This window comes from Microtus pennsylvanicus, chromosome 7 (genome assembly GCF_037038515.1).
Source record: "Microtus pennsylvanicus isolate mMicPen1 chromosome 7, mMicPen1.hap1, whole genome shotgun sequence".
In the NCBI taxonomy this organism is placed as follows: Eukaryota; Metazoa; Chordata; class Mammalia; order Rodentia; family Cricetidae; genus Microtus; species Microtus pennsylvanicus.
Genome location: NC_134585.1, coordinates 75301672 through 75316997, shown reverse-complemented (window position 1 = coordinate 75316997; position 15326 = coordinate 75301672). Strand labels below are relative to the sequence as shown.

Below are 15326 nucleotides of genomic sequence, written 5' to 3'. Positions count from 1 at the left end.
AGGCACAGAAGCTTGAGGAGCTTTAAACCTATATGAATGGAGTTGGGGATGCCCCATTGAGGAGAAACCCTGATAGCACAGTGAGTGGGCTCTTTCAGAAGGATGGGTGTTGGGTAAATTGAGTAGGCCTGGGATCTAGAGCAGAAGGAGGAGCTGGCCTCACCCTCCTCACCCAGGGAAAGGACCCTTCTTTCTCTGCCAGAGAAAGGAGGCAGAAGCTGTGTGTGAATAAACAGGAGATATAGGTGAGGTTTGGGAAGATAACTTCGCCTCCTAATTTGATTGCCAGTGTATCTTAATGAACTGTGAGACAAGATTGTTAACTTGAAAATGAGGTGAGATTGGAGGTTTAAAAATAGAGATAAGTGTGCAATTTATCTCCAGAGAAAAGACTCAGTTTTAGAGTTTGCTATCCATGTCAACACCTTCATTTTACTCATGCACTGCAGACCCACAAATTATGAGTGTTTCTGTAAGCAAGTGATGGCTGAACTGAAATGTTGTTGGCAGGTGACATCACCACTTGTCGGCAGGTCTGTAGGTATGTGAACCTACTCTATCTAAAAGTACTGATACACCTAGACGGTGTACGAATTCCCTCACACCAGTACTATACCAAAAAGTTACCATCTTAAAGCATTGCAAACATGAGTCACATAAAATTTAGCACAGAAAAATAGCCACCCCAGTAGATGACACAAAGAACATTTAGTAAAACTTAATATTAACACTTTCACTGTTAATGCTTAGTGGAGAAATATCAAAAAATGAGCTAAGATTGAAACTTCTCCTTTCTTACCATATGACTCAGATTAATACTGATAATAATATTTATATAAAATAAATAGAAGTACTTGTATAACAAAACAATATAGATAATCTATAAATTATAATTAGTAAAGATTTATCATGATGTCAAATGAAGCATTAATATTCAAAAATGGATTCTATGTTTCTTTGCCAACACCAATTACTTACAAAACTACTTCCAAATAGAATTTTGATTATAATCAGCAACCAAACTAAGCTCCTTGGACTAGGTCTTAACATAATATCAGTAAAATTTTGTATATTTTTGTAATCTGAGAACAACACAACCTAAATAGAACCTAGAAGACTTAAATATATAAACAAAGATTTAACATTCATGAGCAGGAAGACCTCTTATTGTGAAATCATTTCTTTTCTAAGTCAGTTTACATTTAGTATAATGTCAGTGGAAAATCACTGTGGGATATTTTGTATGACTTGATTGATAAAAACCAACTCAAAGTTTGTACTGAAGATTAAAGAGCCAATATTAAGAAAGCTTTAGAAAGACAGTTTGGGATCCATGGAAAGTGAACCAAATGAGACAGTAGACCTACATGACATCAGAGCATTATTAAGGTGACCATGATATGGTTAATTTTATAGAATTTACTGTATCAATAGAAAATATCGTAGAAAAGGATTGGAGGCTTTGGAACTTGATCATTTTATTACATATTATGTATTAATAAGGAAAAACACATACAGTAAACTGTAGTATTATGTCCATATAGGAAAAAAAAATCTCTTACACACACACACACACACACACTAGCTAAATACAAGCCAACAATTCCACGCGAGAAGAAAAAAATTTTAAAAAACTCTTGGCAAGATCGTGCACAGATATACATATTGCAACTTTATCAAGTAGAAGGAAATTTATATAGGAAATGTGATTAAACTGTGGTTTGACCATAATATGGAGTCCTGTAGGGCAAAAAATGTGAACAGATGAAAGATACAATGGATGATGGCAAAAGCAAAAAGAATCAGAATGCCGGAAGAGTCAGAAGACATCAAGGACAACACCGCTCAAAGTTTAAAGATGCAGAATAATGACATACAGCATGAGGATCAGGAGGGATGCCATCATATGTGAAGAAATGCCTGGGAATAGCAGAGAGTCCCAATGATCGTACTGCCCACCCTCTGTGAAAAGTGTATATATATGTATGTAGATAGATAGATAGATAGATAGATGATAGATAGATAGACATATGTGTGTGATTATATATATATAAAGACATACACACACACACACATATATATATATATATATAATTGTGCAGGTGTTACTGCATAATGCTCAAAGGGCAGAAGTTCGTGAAAACTACCTTTATTGAGCCCTTCATTATAAACCAGTATTTTCCAAGCTTTATGTGCACTGTAATCTCACTGGGTCTTAAGAACCCTTTCAAGAGATTTTTATTTTGTTTTTTATTTTTGTTTGTTTTGGTTTTTTTATCCTTTTTATTTAAGGAGTAAATAGAGTCCTGCTTTTAAAAAAAAACTTTTTAAATGTCGGCATTTATCTCAAAGAATCACTGGTCTGGTTCAAGGCCTCTGCTGTACCGTCGTTGCTGGGCCTTCACCTGGACTCTTCCTGGGCATCCTGCTGCTGCCCTGTGTTGTGGAGATCCGCAGTCCCGGGTCCATAGGACTGACTGCATGACACGTCTGTGTGTAAAAATGTGTGGAGAAAGAAGCTTACTACGTGACTCACTGTGTCACACTGCAGCTTCCATGATGAGATTATTTTTCCCTTCCTCTTTTTTTCCTTCTTAAATTTTATTTTATTTTGGTGGAGAAGGGACATGGGTGGGATTGGGAGGCATGATGTGAAAGACACAATGAATAAATAAAGAAAAAATTTAAGTTGTTTGCAAATATGCGTGTTTGTATAAAAATGCACATATGGGTACCCAAAGGACGAGGATCACCTGGAACTGGAGTCAGGGAATTGTGTAGGCCACCTTGGGTCCTCTGCAAGAGCACTAATCATTCTTAATGGCTGAACCATCTCTCTAACCCCCAGACACCCTTAAGAAATTAAACAATTCGTGTGCGGCTATGTGGCAGTTAAGAGCCTGAACCAGAAAAGTTCAATAGTTAAAACTCTATGCAGGTGAACCAGCTTCTCTTGGAAACGTTATGTATTTATCTGCAATAAAAAGTCCTCTACATGGTGCAGCTATCATTTCTACCTCTGGATGCAGCTGTAATACAGCAGTAGAACGTGGCTCAGTGAGTGAGGCCAGCATAGCGTTTGCTGGGAAGTGTAGGGCGTGAGTCACTTCCTAGGGTATCTGTTTGTTCATTCAGCAAATATTTATCAAGGGCCTGCACAGCACAGTGGTAAACCACCACTTGTTTCTTGTCCGCATAAGTCTGCCAAGCTTAGGGGGACACAAATGTGAAATTTCCATTTCCATTTCCAGCTACTGAAAAGCTGTAACTATTACCCATTTTAGGACTGGCAGCCTGGCTCACTATAGATTACACTTACTCATTGTTGGTACAAAACTCCACCTAGCGCCCCGCTCTTGCTTTGAAAAACTCCATTTTACAAACTAAACAAGCATCAGATGATATTAAAATGTCATTTTAGATGACTGTGTCTGTCTCTTTTCCTTGCTGCCTTTCCTTCTTCCTTTATTCTTTTCCTCTCCTTCTTTATCTCCTTAATATTCTCCACTTCAGTGATATTTTAAGACTTTCCTTGACCATGTAGTAGATATATTTTATAACCTTCTTCTTTCATCAAAATGCTGAGCTAAATGCAGCTCACTGAAATGTTAATTGGAATGCATTTGGGTAGACTCTCATTACACTCTTATTAACTTAAGTGAGTCTATTCCGGGAAACTTCCTTCCTAAAGAACAGTTTAACGTTTATGTTGACCCATGTGTGTGCATAAAGTTAATAGCTTGTAACAACTTGGCCTTTTAATTGCTGCAACATTTGAAAAAATAAATATAGAAATAATAGTGTTGAAAAATAGCCTCCTTTATATTCAGTGTTTATTTCAATGATTATCCGATCAAAAGTATTCAAACCCTAAACTTTTTTTCTTTAAACATTTATTTCTTTTTTTATATCAAATGATTAGGGGCCAGATGGAATTGTGGGAGCCCCAGGACAAAGAGGTCGGCCAGGGAAAAAGGTAATTTTTAAAATGATCCTTTTGCATGAGCTTTCTCTCTTCTCATGTCTGGAGGTCTACAGAGAACTGTAATAGTTGTATTTGCATTTGACATAAGGCGATGCAGACTTATAAATGTCATATCAAAGCATACAGCAATCAGCACTGCCCTAGAAGAGTGAACTGAGTCCTGTGAGCTGTCATGAACGCCCCAAGCATCCTGACTGATCACAGGTTGAGTGTCCGTAATAGAGCAAGCTGGTTCTTGTTTCGGGAAAGGGGGAGAAAACGCTAAACCTGCGACTTGTGAGCACCTCTCAAGCTGTGGCCCTAGAGAAGGGTGTTGTGTGAAGGGCTTGTGGGTGTGGCATCAGATAGAAGGCATACAAGTTTCTGAAGAACATGAAGCGCTGTAAGAAATGACAGGGACTCTTGCAGGCACACTGTGAGCAGGTGAGAGACGATCCTGTATGGCCAGAACCCTGCGCTTTCTTCTTTCCTGCCTGCAGTAGGCCTCTGCGATGCTGAAGCTCTCTATAAAAATGGACATCTCATGATGAGATTACAATAAGCACTTGCCAAAGGGAGACAGATGTCTGTAACAAAAGAAGACCCATCCTGCTTGGTTAATTTAAAAAAAAAAAGACATCTTAGTCGCTTTTCAAAGTTGTTATTGTTTTTCAAATAACATGTGATAGTAGTTTCTTTAGGCCAGCTGTGATTGCATACATCTGTAATTAATTCCAGCAGTCAGGCAGCACAAACAAGGTCAGGACCAACCTGGTCCACATAGTAAGCTCAAGGTCGCAGTGAGACCCTGACTCACGAATCAAGACAAACAATAGCGATAACAGTAACCAATAGAATGCCACTTTCTACCTACCCTCTGGAGGCATTCAAGCATATGATATAATTAAATTAATTAATACATTTCTTTTCAGTCATGCTAATGTCATCCACAGGGTGATAAAGGACAAACAGGACCCGTGGGAGAAGTTGGAAGCCGAGGCGCCCCTGGAAAAGCTGGAGAGAGTGGCCCTAAGGGCGCCAGAGGAACAAGAGGTGCTGTGGTCAGTATTTGATTTCTTTTCAGCACCGAGTCACTGTGGATGGAAAAGAACGGTATCCGCGCTCTTAAAGCGTCATCCTTGATTGACTTTACAGAGGATGCAAAGGTTCCATTGAAAATAATCTACCTCTGTGGGATGGCGGGAGTCACGGGCATTCCATGGTATTAAACAGCTTAGTGGGTTTTGGACATGCAAAAGGAAAAGGAAAATTGAAAATGGAAATAAAATATGAAATGAGGTTTTAAAAATCTGATTTTAGCTCCAAAGTAGGAAAGTTTATACACTGAGCCCTTCCAATCAGGATTTAATATCTGTCTGAAGCTGTTGTCATGTTGGCAAATGGTTACGAAACTTAAGTGAACTTGAAACGTGTTTCCATTCACTGCTAGGACCCACCCGGTTTTAACTTGAGATTATCTTCCTAAACAGCTGAAAGAAATCTGCCCCACAGCTATTTATATCGCTTCTTTGCATGAACTTTGCCTGACACGGGGCGCTGAAGCATGCACTTCTGAACCGACACAGCAAACCTGGGCTGCTGGTGTGTGCCTGAGCTGCTCAGGACATGACAATGTTAAAGAAAGACTCAAAAGACAATCCTCCACCCCATAAACTTATCTGTAATATGTTGGTGCGTTGACTGCATCTCCATCTAAACGCTCAGTGCCGGCCCTGTCACCAAGGCGAAGGGACCATTGCATAATCTGTTTGCTTTCTCAGGAAAATTTGCCATGGCTTACTGACACCTTAGCACCCACGCCGTACATGTTATGTCACTATTTCTCTGCCTTTCGCCTATGTTTTAAAAACATTATATAATGTGATTAATTTTTAATAAACATAAGAATTATTGCAGCCCCAAATAGTGCCCTTAATGTAAGCTTCTACTTTGAAATTTTTCCTGTAAGATTATTCACCTTCAAGTTTTTAAAATATCCTTTTAATTAAAATGTAATTACATCGCTTCCTCTCTCCTCGCCCTCACTGTGTCCCCTCCCTCCCATCTCTCCCATGCCCCCAGTTCCCTCTCAGATTTATGAATTTCTTTTCTTTGATTATTACTGTTACATATAACTCTAGATGCACGAACATACACAAATAACCTGCTGAGTTGATTTTCCAAAGCTCCAGCTCCCACTGTTCAGATTTTATATTAATGATTTATTGTTTGATAATATGATAAATGAGTATATATATAATTTTTACTTTCATATTTAAATTCCCCTTGTTATAACTATGTAATATGCCTACTTTTCTCTGAAAAACTATATATCTATACATACATACATATTTGTACACAGTACCTTTGTCTATTCGGTGAGTATCTTGCTAATTTGTAACCATTACTCATAAATCTGAAGTGATGATAAAATTTGTCAAACATGTTGCAAAATAAATTATAAATGATTCCATTTTGTCTATTACCTATTAATTTTGTGTCTTTTGATGAATAGACTATTTTAATTTTAATGACAAAGTTGTCAATATTTTCTTTATATTTTCTGGATTTTATACTTCATTAGAAATTCTATCTCCAGCCGGGCAGTGGTGGCACACGCCTTTAATCCCAGTGCTCGGGAGGCAGAGGCAGGTGGATCTCTGTGAGTTCGAGGCCAGCCTGGTCTACAAAGTTCCAGGACAGGTGCCAAAACTACAGAGAAACTCTGTCTCTAAAAACAAAAAAACAAAAAACAAAAAGAAAGTAATTTTATCTCCAACAAAAGTATAAAAAAATTATCCATATTCTCATCCTAAAATATTTATAACATTGTTTTTAATTCTTTAAGCTGTGTAGAGATTTTTTTTTCTTTCTTAGTTATGGGAGATACATGTTTGTCTTCCCCCACTTACTGTTTTCTTAATTCTGTTATTGAACACTCAATGTATTTTGCATTTTAGGGTAAGGCTGCTTTAACTGTAACTAAACCCAAATACTCCATGGTCTCATACAGTCAGTCAGTCTATTTCTAGGCATAGCAGCCTGTTCTGTCTGTCAGGCTGCTGTGTCCATTGAGGTCCCTCAGAGACGCCTGGCTCTGATGCCCATCTTCTTGTGAACTTTAGCTTCAGCTCCTCAGCCCCTCCCACTACCCGGCCTTCCTGCGAGAAGCAGGAGGTATCTTTCCACTTACTCGTTGCTCTCATATTTCTGTTTATCTTTCTAACTTTTTACATTGACTGGAACTTGGAGTGAGGACTGCAGCTCTTGGATGAGAAGCTGAAAATGACCCTAGTGAGCACACTCCTGAGGTCTCGTGGTGGAGTCTCATTTCCAAAATGGACTTTCCTCCTTTAGAGAAATGTCCTTTCTTTCTTAAATGACGGTTTCAACTAGGAGAGTAAATTTTGCTATAGTCTACAACATTTGCTTATATCAGAGTTTCAGTTATTGCATTCTGGTCTTTGCTGCATTTTGAGTTTGTGAGCAGGAAGACAGGTGTGGAATTTACCTTCATTCTTTCACTAGTAGATACTGAGCTCTTCCACCTCTTTTTTGCAGTCTCATGCTTTTCCTGTTTTCCCCTTGCCCATTTCTCCTCCTTTTGATTCTTATTAACACACTGGGCTGGGAAAATCCCCCTTGCCACATTTACACTAACAGTCCCCCGGCTCTTCTGTGCCCTCCCTTCCCTTACTGGGGTGAAGCTCAAGTGATTTCACACATGACAGTGGTTGTCAGATCATTGTATCTGTGAGTGCTGCCTGCTTCTCCTAAGCAGACGTTAATATCACAGAAGACTCACAGAAGGCTAAAGAAACACCCAAAAGACAGGCTTAAAAGAAAGAAATATAACTGAGGGACACATCCATCCAAAGAGAAATCACAGCAAGAAACACATAGAATATTAGAAAATAAGCCACTTGGACACCTCCAAAACCTCAGGGCCCCTCAAACACTGAACCCGAAGATAATGAAATAGCTGAGACATCAGAAAAAACTTAGAACCTTCTACAAATGTTCAGTGGCCACAGGGAGGCCCCTTTGTTCTTCGTTTAGTGAATACATTTTAGTCTACCTTTTCCTGTCTGGCACTGGCAAAATTCCTCTTGTTTTTATGTTGGTGTTTTCCCAGCATCCGCTTAGAAACAGCCTGTAAGTCCAGATTTGTTTTTCTTCTCATGAAGAGTTGTGCTGAAGAATTCTAAATTCAAGTAGATTCCTTTTTAAAGTCTCTTGCTCCTTCCTAATTGTGTCTCATCCTGCTCAGAGAATGTAATCTGGGCTTCCTGCCTTGAAGAACTTTGTTAAAATTTTGTTTGAAGCCATTAGGTACTCGATATTTGTAAAGCTGTGTGCTCTCTGTGGGTGTGTGACCACAAATCCCACCTATTTCTATCACACGATGCCCATTCACCGAGCTTCTCACACCCTTGGCCTTCTCTTCCTCTCCCGGTGATGTCTAAAAAAGTCGCTAAACTCTTGCACCATAACATCTGTGTATCAACAGATACGCTCTTAGGTACATTGAGGAGCATGGGATTTCCATTACGCTGCACGTGTTTTATTTCTTCTAATAGCAGCTCTCATTTATCCACCCTTCGAGCCAGCAGCGGTTTTCAGTCATGCCCTCTGTCTGGACACAGTTGCCACGCTGCCTCGTTTAACCTCTAAGGAAACGCCACTGCTGTCCGGTACCCAGAACAAGCAAGGAAACAGGAAAAGCTTCCGACTCCTTCTCCAAATCAGTCAAGTTGACTCCACCCGGCCCTTTCAATCTCTTAATTTTAGAGTTTGAAACTTCTCTGAAACCGTTTGCACACCAGAAATGACTTTCTGCCTTGCATAATTTTGACCTCAAATCACAAATTTTTGGTTCAGAAACTATGTTTATCTTCCAGAATTCATTCAATTAAACAAATTTCTTTCCACTCTCCCCTTCTCTTTCTCATGTCATTAGTTCATCTTAATCTAATATAATCTTCTTTAAAAGCCTTAGCAATTTTTCTTGTGTTTCTTTTAGTTAGTGCTGTGACTGAATCAATACATTCCAGTAGAAAAATCTCTATAACGTATCATGTCTGAATTAATATTTAAATTGACTTTGCATAGTTCTTTCTCAAACTGAAATGTGTTCTAATCCAAATCTTCCTAAAAGTCCTGATTCATGGTTAATAATTGTAGCATGAACTCTTTTTTTAGAAATATATCAAGCTGTATTGTATGTGAGATATGGTGGAGCAGCTTGGTCAGGTGTGACACCACACACAGATCCTCACAGCTCCTTAGCACAGTGCATGGCAAACCACATACCTACTCTGTGCCATCCTTTCCGTGCCTCCTCTTTGTTCTGAGACCCAAACAGGAGAATCCTGTGTGCAGACTCTTAGATAATGAGAGAATTAGGCCATTTTTACTATCACTACTTTTATCTGGTTTTCACCCATCTGAGTCATCTTTTGAATAGATTAGGAGCGTTTCCTGATCAGTCTTTAATTTATATCGCTTGTTCATCTGTAAAATACTGATAACAATAATCTTATTATGGTAATGACACACACGTTGCCAGTATTTCGAATCTGTCAACTTTGGCCCGTATTAAATCCATGCTCCAGGAAGCATCTGGAAGCATCTATGAGGATAGAGCTGTTCTGAATCCCAAAGTCACAATATCAAACACTATCAGGTTCCACTTTCTGATATCCAGTGACCACAAACTTTGACAGACACGAACTGCATTTCCAAGAACCTTCTAGGGGCCAGCAGTATTCCAATAAGTGAGCATGGTTTTTAATAGGCACATACCAGAAATGAACCAGAGACATTGCTTATAGGACTTCTGCGGGAAGAAACAGACAAAAATTTGGGGTGTCATATTTCTGTTTTCCCAATTACACTAGGTAGAAAATATAATGATAAAGACTTCAATAATAGTCATAGATGTTTACCAGTTCACTTGTTTATTTTCTCTCTCATATTTATTTTGATTTTTAGGGTCCATTAGGATTGATGGGATCTGATGGAGAACCAGGAATACCAGGATACAGAGTAAACATTTCTAATTTTAAATATATGCATATGTGTATTTGTTCAAGACAAGAAAGCATTTTAGTTTATATCCCAAACGTGCAAATTAAGATTCACTTTTCTTTATTAAAACTTTATTATAAAGAGCATGCAAATGAAAAGCATCATTCACTGAGATTAGACCCAAGGTCAACATATCTCAATAAAGTTCTGTACAATTAGAATGGATATTGTGGAGATTCACCCTGGATTTTACACCTTCACTACATATATATGTGCCTATGCACTTATCCACCACCAAAAAATGAAAGTTCTAATAAGTTTAAGAAAATGTTGTTTACAAAGAATGTTTGTTTTCTTGATAAAGCATTGTGGTATATTTAATTCTCAAGCTCCAATAAAGTGTGTCTTACTTTTCTTCTCAGAACACTGAAATGTGAGATAGCTTGGACTTGATAGCATTAGATAGTACATGACTGTGTGGTCTGGGGACTGTCTCTTTATTTGCTCCTCTTCTTATAGGGCCATCAAGGTCCACCAGGACCCTCTGGATTGCCAGGACCTAAAGGAGAAAAGGTATGTGTGTTTGTGTGCATGTGTGCTGTCCTTTTAATTTCAAAGTTACGTAGTAAATCTATGATTTCTTCCTAAATGAATGCATGGAAATATTGCAAGAGATAGAAGAACCACTTTTTAAGTTAGAAAATTTGCAAAATCTAAGAGGATATAAATACCAAGGAACTAAAATTCAAGGAAATTATTAAAATATCTTCCATGGGTTAATTAAAGATTGAGGTGAGAGAGTGTATGTGTAAGTGATACACAGTTTCATAAAATCAAAATTATTTATTGAAAGAAGATGTGATGTGCTGGATGAAATGACCATAGCACATAAATATTAGCTTAGGTTTAAATTTCCTACTGAGTTAGGAATAACTCGAGCATTACTCGGTTTATGATTTAACTGAAGGTCTGCATGTTCTGAGAATTCCTAGGATGCATACTCTGTGATTAAAGCAGATTAACACTTTCAAGAACCATATTCTGTACTAGGCTTTCTTTTTTGACCTACCGGGTCCCAAATCATGATATGGAGGTTTCTTTTTAGTTTTGAATGCTCGGCCTGGCTTAGGCTCATTTCCAGCTGTCTCTTTAAACTGAAATTGACCTGTTTGTCTTTATCTACCTTTTGCCTCAAGGCTTTTTACTTTTATTTCTGTGTAATCTACTCTGTATCTGCTGACTAGTGCCTGTCTCATTGGTCCCGGGTATCTCCTCTTTCTGTCTCATTTTCTGCTCCCTTTCTCAAGCCTAGATTTCTCCTCCTATTTATTCCTTCTGCCTGCTAGCCTTGCCTATCCCTCTTTGACCCAGCTATTGGCCATTCAACTTTTTATTAGACCAATCAGGTGCCTTAGGCAGGCAAGATGAAACAGCAACACACCTTTTCATAATTAAACAAATGAAGCATAAACCTTTACATAGTTAAAGTGATATTCCCCAGCATAAACAAATGTAACACATCTTTATGTAGTTAAATATTGCACATCATAAACAGATGTAACACATCTTTACATAGTTTAATATTCCCCAACAATATACAAACTGTAGAACAAATGATATATAGAGCTGTATATAAAATATGATACATTTAAATTCTATAGCTATAAAATTTCCACTTAAAGTCAAAATCACATTAGACAATAACAGAGTATTTGGAATAGACTTCCTTAATTTATTTGTTTTTGTAAACAATTGTTTTCATTTTAGGGCTACCCAGGAGAAGACAGCAAAGTCCTAGGACCTCCCGGGCCTCGAGGTGAACCAGTAGGTCTTTTCTAAAATTATTTTGGTACCTCAGGATAAAATGCAATCAGAAGCTTTCAATGCCAATCATATCTTTTCAAAGTTCTAACTGGTCAGTTTTATAACTTGGCTTTATAGTAAAGCAATACTTATCTCCATACCATCTAAATAATGTGACAATCTTAGATATGAAAAAATACATTAGTCAAGAATCTTAACCAAGACGTATGTTTAAGAAAATTAATTGTGAAATCCTTCAACATTGAATGCATGACAAATTTTTACAGAGACTGTCCAAAACAAATATACTTTAGACTTTCTAAGGCAAATATTTCTTTAATTATCAAGATCAGATTTGTTTCTGAAGTATTTTTATAAAATATGATCTATATATGTTTATAATAATCTGCCCACAGTTGCCAAGCGATTTGCTAGCTTTTAAAACCAGTCAGAGTCAATTGCTTTTCAAGACTGTGGACCTATAGTCTTCAAATCCAACATATTAAAGACAAACTGTAACCACTGTTTTCGGAAAGTAGCTACTCGTGTTGTTTTGATATCCGAATAACCAATTCTGTGACCATTTGAGGCTAAAATAATAGGTGAAGAATGTATGTAAACGCAAGTGGATGGGTAATACTTACTTCACAGAAATCAGCATATTAGTTATAGTTTCCATTTTCCATATAATGTAACTCAAAATAAAGGCTACTGGAAAGCATAGGATCAAAATGTATAGTCCAAATATTTTGATCTGGCTCCATGGTTACAGTTTCCATTGATATTTGACTGTAGAAAATAATATAGAAAAATCTAGAATGTTTCAAATTGGGACATTTCATATAGAGGTAATCTCTCTGGGCAAATATTTAGGTGTCTTTATGAAATAGGTTTTAATCTGTCTAAACCACTTAGAGCAGCAGCTCTCAACTCACGGGTCATGACTCCTTTGGGATGTGGGCCAACCCTTTCATGGGGGTTGCATATCTGATACCCTATATATCAGATATTTGTATTACAATTCATAACAATAGCAATATTACAGTTATAAAGTAATAACTAAAATGATTTTATGGTTGGGGGTCACTACAACATGAGGAACTGTACTAAAGGATCATAGCATTAGGAAGGACTTAGCGGGCAATATTTGGAAATAATATAAAAATTGCCCAACAAACAGAAAAAAATTGCTAAGTAGAGAATAGTAGTACTTATTTTCTCAGGTTTGGGAATGTCAATCAAAGACTGTTTTCTAATATGTAATAAATACCTGTACATTAGAAGTAAAACTAGTTGTGGTAGGATTTCCCAGCAGACATGAGACAGGCACAGGGCTTAAACCAAATTCTCAGAATAAGAGGGTCAGGGCTTCTCTTTGCCGTGTGCCTTCCAACTATTCATCTAGAAGTAAGGTGATCTTATCTATCAGTAGCATGTGATAATCAATCTATAATAGTTTTTGCTTTTCCAACGTACCTCAATTTAAATTTCTGTTAAGATAGGAAGTTCTAGTATGTAATAGCTAATGGTCTATGTAAATTTTTTAAAGATTATAGTTTGAACAGTTTATCAAAACATTCATATGACAAGTATTTAAAAAAACAAGTCTTATTTTGTTAGGTTAGTTGAAGAAGACTGCAGAGTAAATGGAATTAAATCTTGCATAAATTTCAATCCATTTAACATTAAGAAAACTACAAGATTTATAATATATTATACTCATAAAATTCATGGTTTTATTAAACATCTTTCTTCAATATTTTTTATAGCAGAATCATCATGAGACTTTATTCATATAATTTTCTGTTTAGCAGTGAACCTCATACTAATTATATCCGTGTTATAATTAATTATAAGTATAACTGGATATAAAATTTTGAAATCATATGGCAACTGTGTATAAATTAATTGATCAAGGTTGAATTCTGTAGCATTTTGATATCTCTTGAAATTCTATCATTTTCAGTTACATAGCAGACTTAAAAAACTTACTATACATTAATCCTTTTATTTTTGACAAAAGAATAAACCACCTTAATTATAGCATCCACACTCAGGAATTACAGTCAGGAAACTGATTTTCTTTGCATGTGCTCTCTGCAGGGCCCAATGGGGGAACAAGGAGACAGAGGAGAGCATGGTGACGAAGGCTATAAGGTAATCACTGGAAGCTTCACACACACCTTGCTTCTAAATTTGAGTAGAATTTCCCTGAAACTGTTTTCAGTTTTCAAACAAATACAAACACCATGAAATAATCAGCCATGCACTCTGTTTGGATCCAGAGGACACCGAGCTCTTTTTGCTTCCTATCGCTGACTTTTCACAATCGCCTTTTCCTCACCATAGTGATGTCAGCTGGAGAGTTATCACCAGGGAGGCGTTCCCCTTATACCCTACTTAAACAGATCTAGAACTCTTTTACCTGCCCTACCTAAAGGAGATCTATAGCTATTGCTTTTCCATGCAGTCTCGTTTCTATCATGGTACTGAAATGTTATATTCACAAATATGGCCATTGTCAGTGTTTACAAAGATATCCTAGAGTATGAAGTGAAACATCCAGGAACTGGTTTATCATGATGAGACCTGTTCCTTGATTTCATAAAGTCCGAAGAGGCAGTGGCTACGTGGTCATTGTGGAAAGGTCTCCCTACTATGACAAGTCAAGGGAGGCAGCAAAGTTGTGGCTGATCATCATCAACCTGAGCTTTGTAGCTGACTCAGATTCTCGTGAGATCTTTAATAAAGTGTCTTAGTTAGGGTGTCTATTGCTCTGAAGAGACACTAGGATCACGGCAACTCTTACAAATAAAACTTTAATTAAGATAGTGGTTTACAGTTTTAGAAATTCAGTCCATTTTCATCATGATGGGGAACATGGCAGCAACCAGGTGGATGTGGTGCTGGCTACATCTTGACCAGAAGGCAGCAGGAAGTTGACTGATAGTCACACTGAGGGAAGGTTGAACAAGAGAGACCTCAGAGCCTGCCCCCACAGTGACACACTTCCTCCAACTGAACCACACCTCCTAATAGTGCCACTCCTTTGGGGGGCATTTTCTTTCAAACCACCACATGTAGCCACATCTATAAAGACTTTTTTTCCAAATAATACCACATTTACAGGGTTCAAAGATTAGGTACCATCCTAACCCACCATCCAATCCTCTGTGTTAGCTCACATTTTAAAAAACAAGACCAAAACCTATATTTATCCAGCATAATATACCAGAATCATCAAACTATCCCTCAGCTATATGTACTATCCTATTACAAATAAGACTTTATATTTAAATTAAGCTCTAGAATACTATGCTTCCATTTAAGTGAGAACTGTCTAGGTCACATGACTGAGTTTACTTGAATTAATAGAATCTCTTCTATTCCTAGGGCCATATGGGTGTGCCAGGACTCCGAGGTGCCACTGGACAACAAGGGCCCCCAGTATGTTGCGCAAGTATTCTATCATTCCAACAATCAAAGAAAATCACATTCATATAGCTCATTTTTTATTTGCCTTACATGG

At 37.4% G+C, this 15326-nt stretch overlaps 1 protein-coding gene across 1 annotated transcript in view; it reads left to right on the top strand.

Annotated features, from left to right (window-relative positions):
- Col24a1 (collagen type XXIV alpha 1 chain) overlaps nt 1-15326 on the top strand; it is a 219571-nt gene that overhangs the window by 142398 nt on the left and 61847 nt on the right. The window contains exons 36-42 of the mRNA XM_075981154.1: nt 3923-3976; nt 4918-5025; nt 9959-10012; nt 10514-10567; nt 11762-11818; nt 13901-13954; nt 15191-15244. Of these exons, the coding sequence (XP_075837269.1) occupies nt 3923-3976; nt 4918-5025; nt 9959-10012; nt 10514-10567; nt 11762-11818; nt 13901-13954; nt 15191-15244 (435 nt within the window). The remainder of the gene's footprint in view (nt 1-3922; nt 3977-4917; nt 5026-9958; nt 10013-10513; nt 10568-11761; nt 11819-13900; nt 13955-15190; nt 15245-15326) is intronic.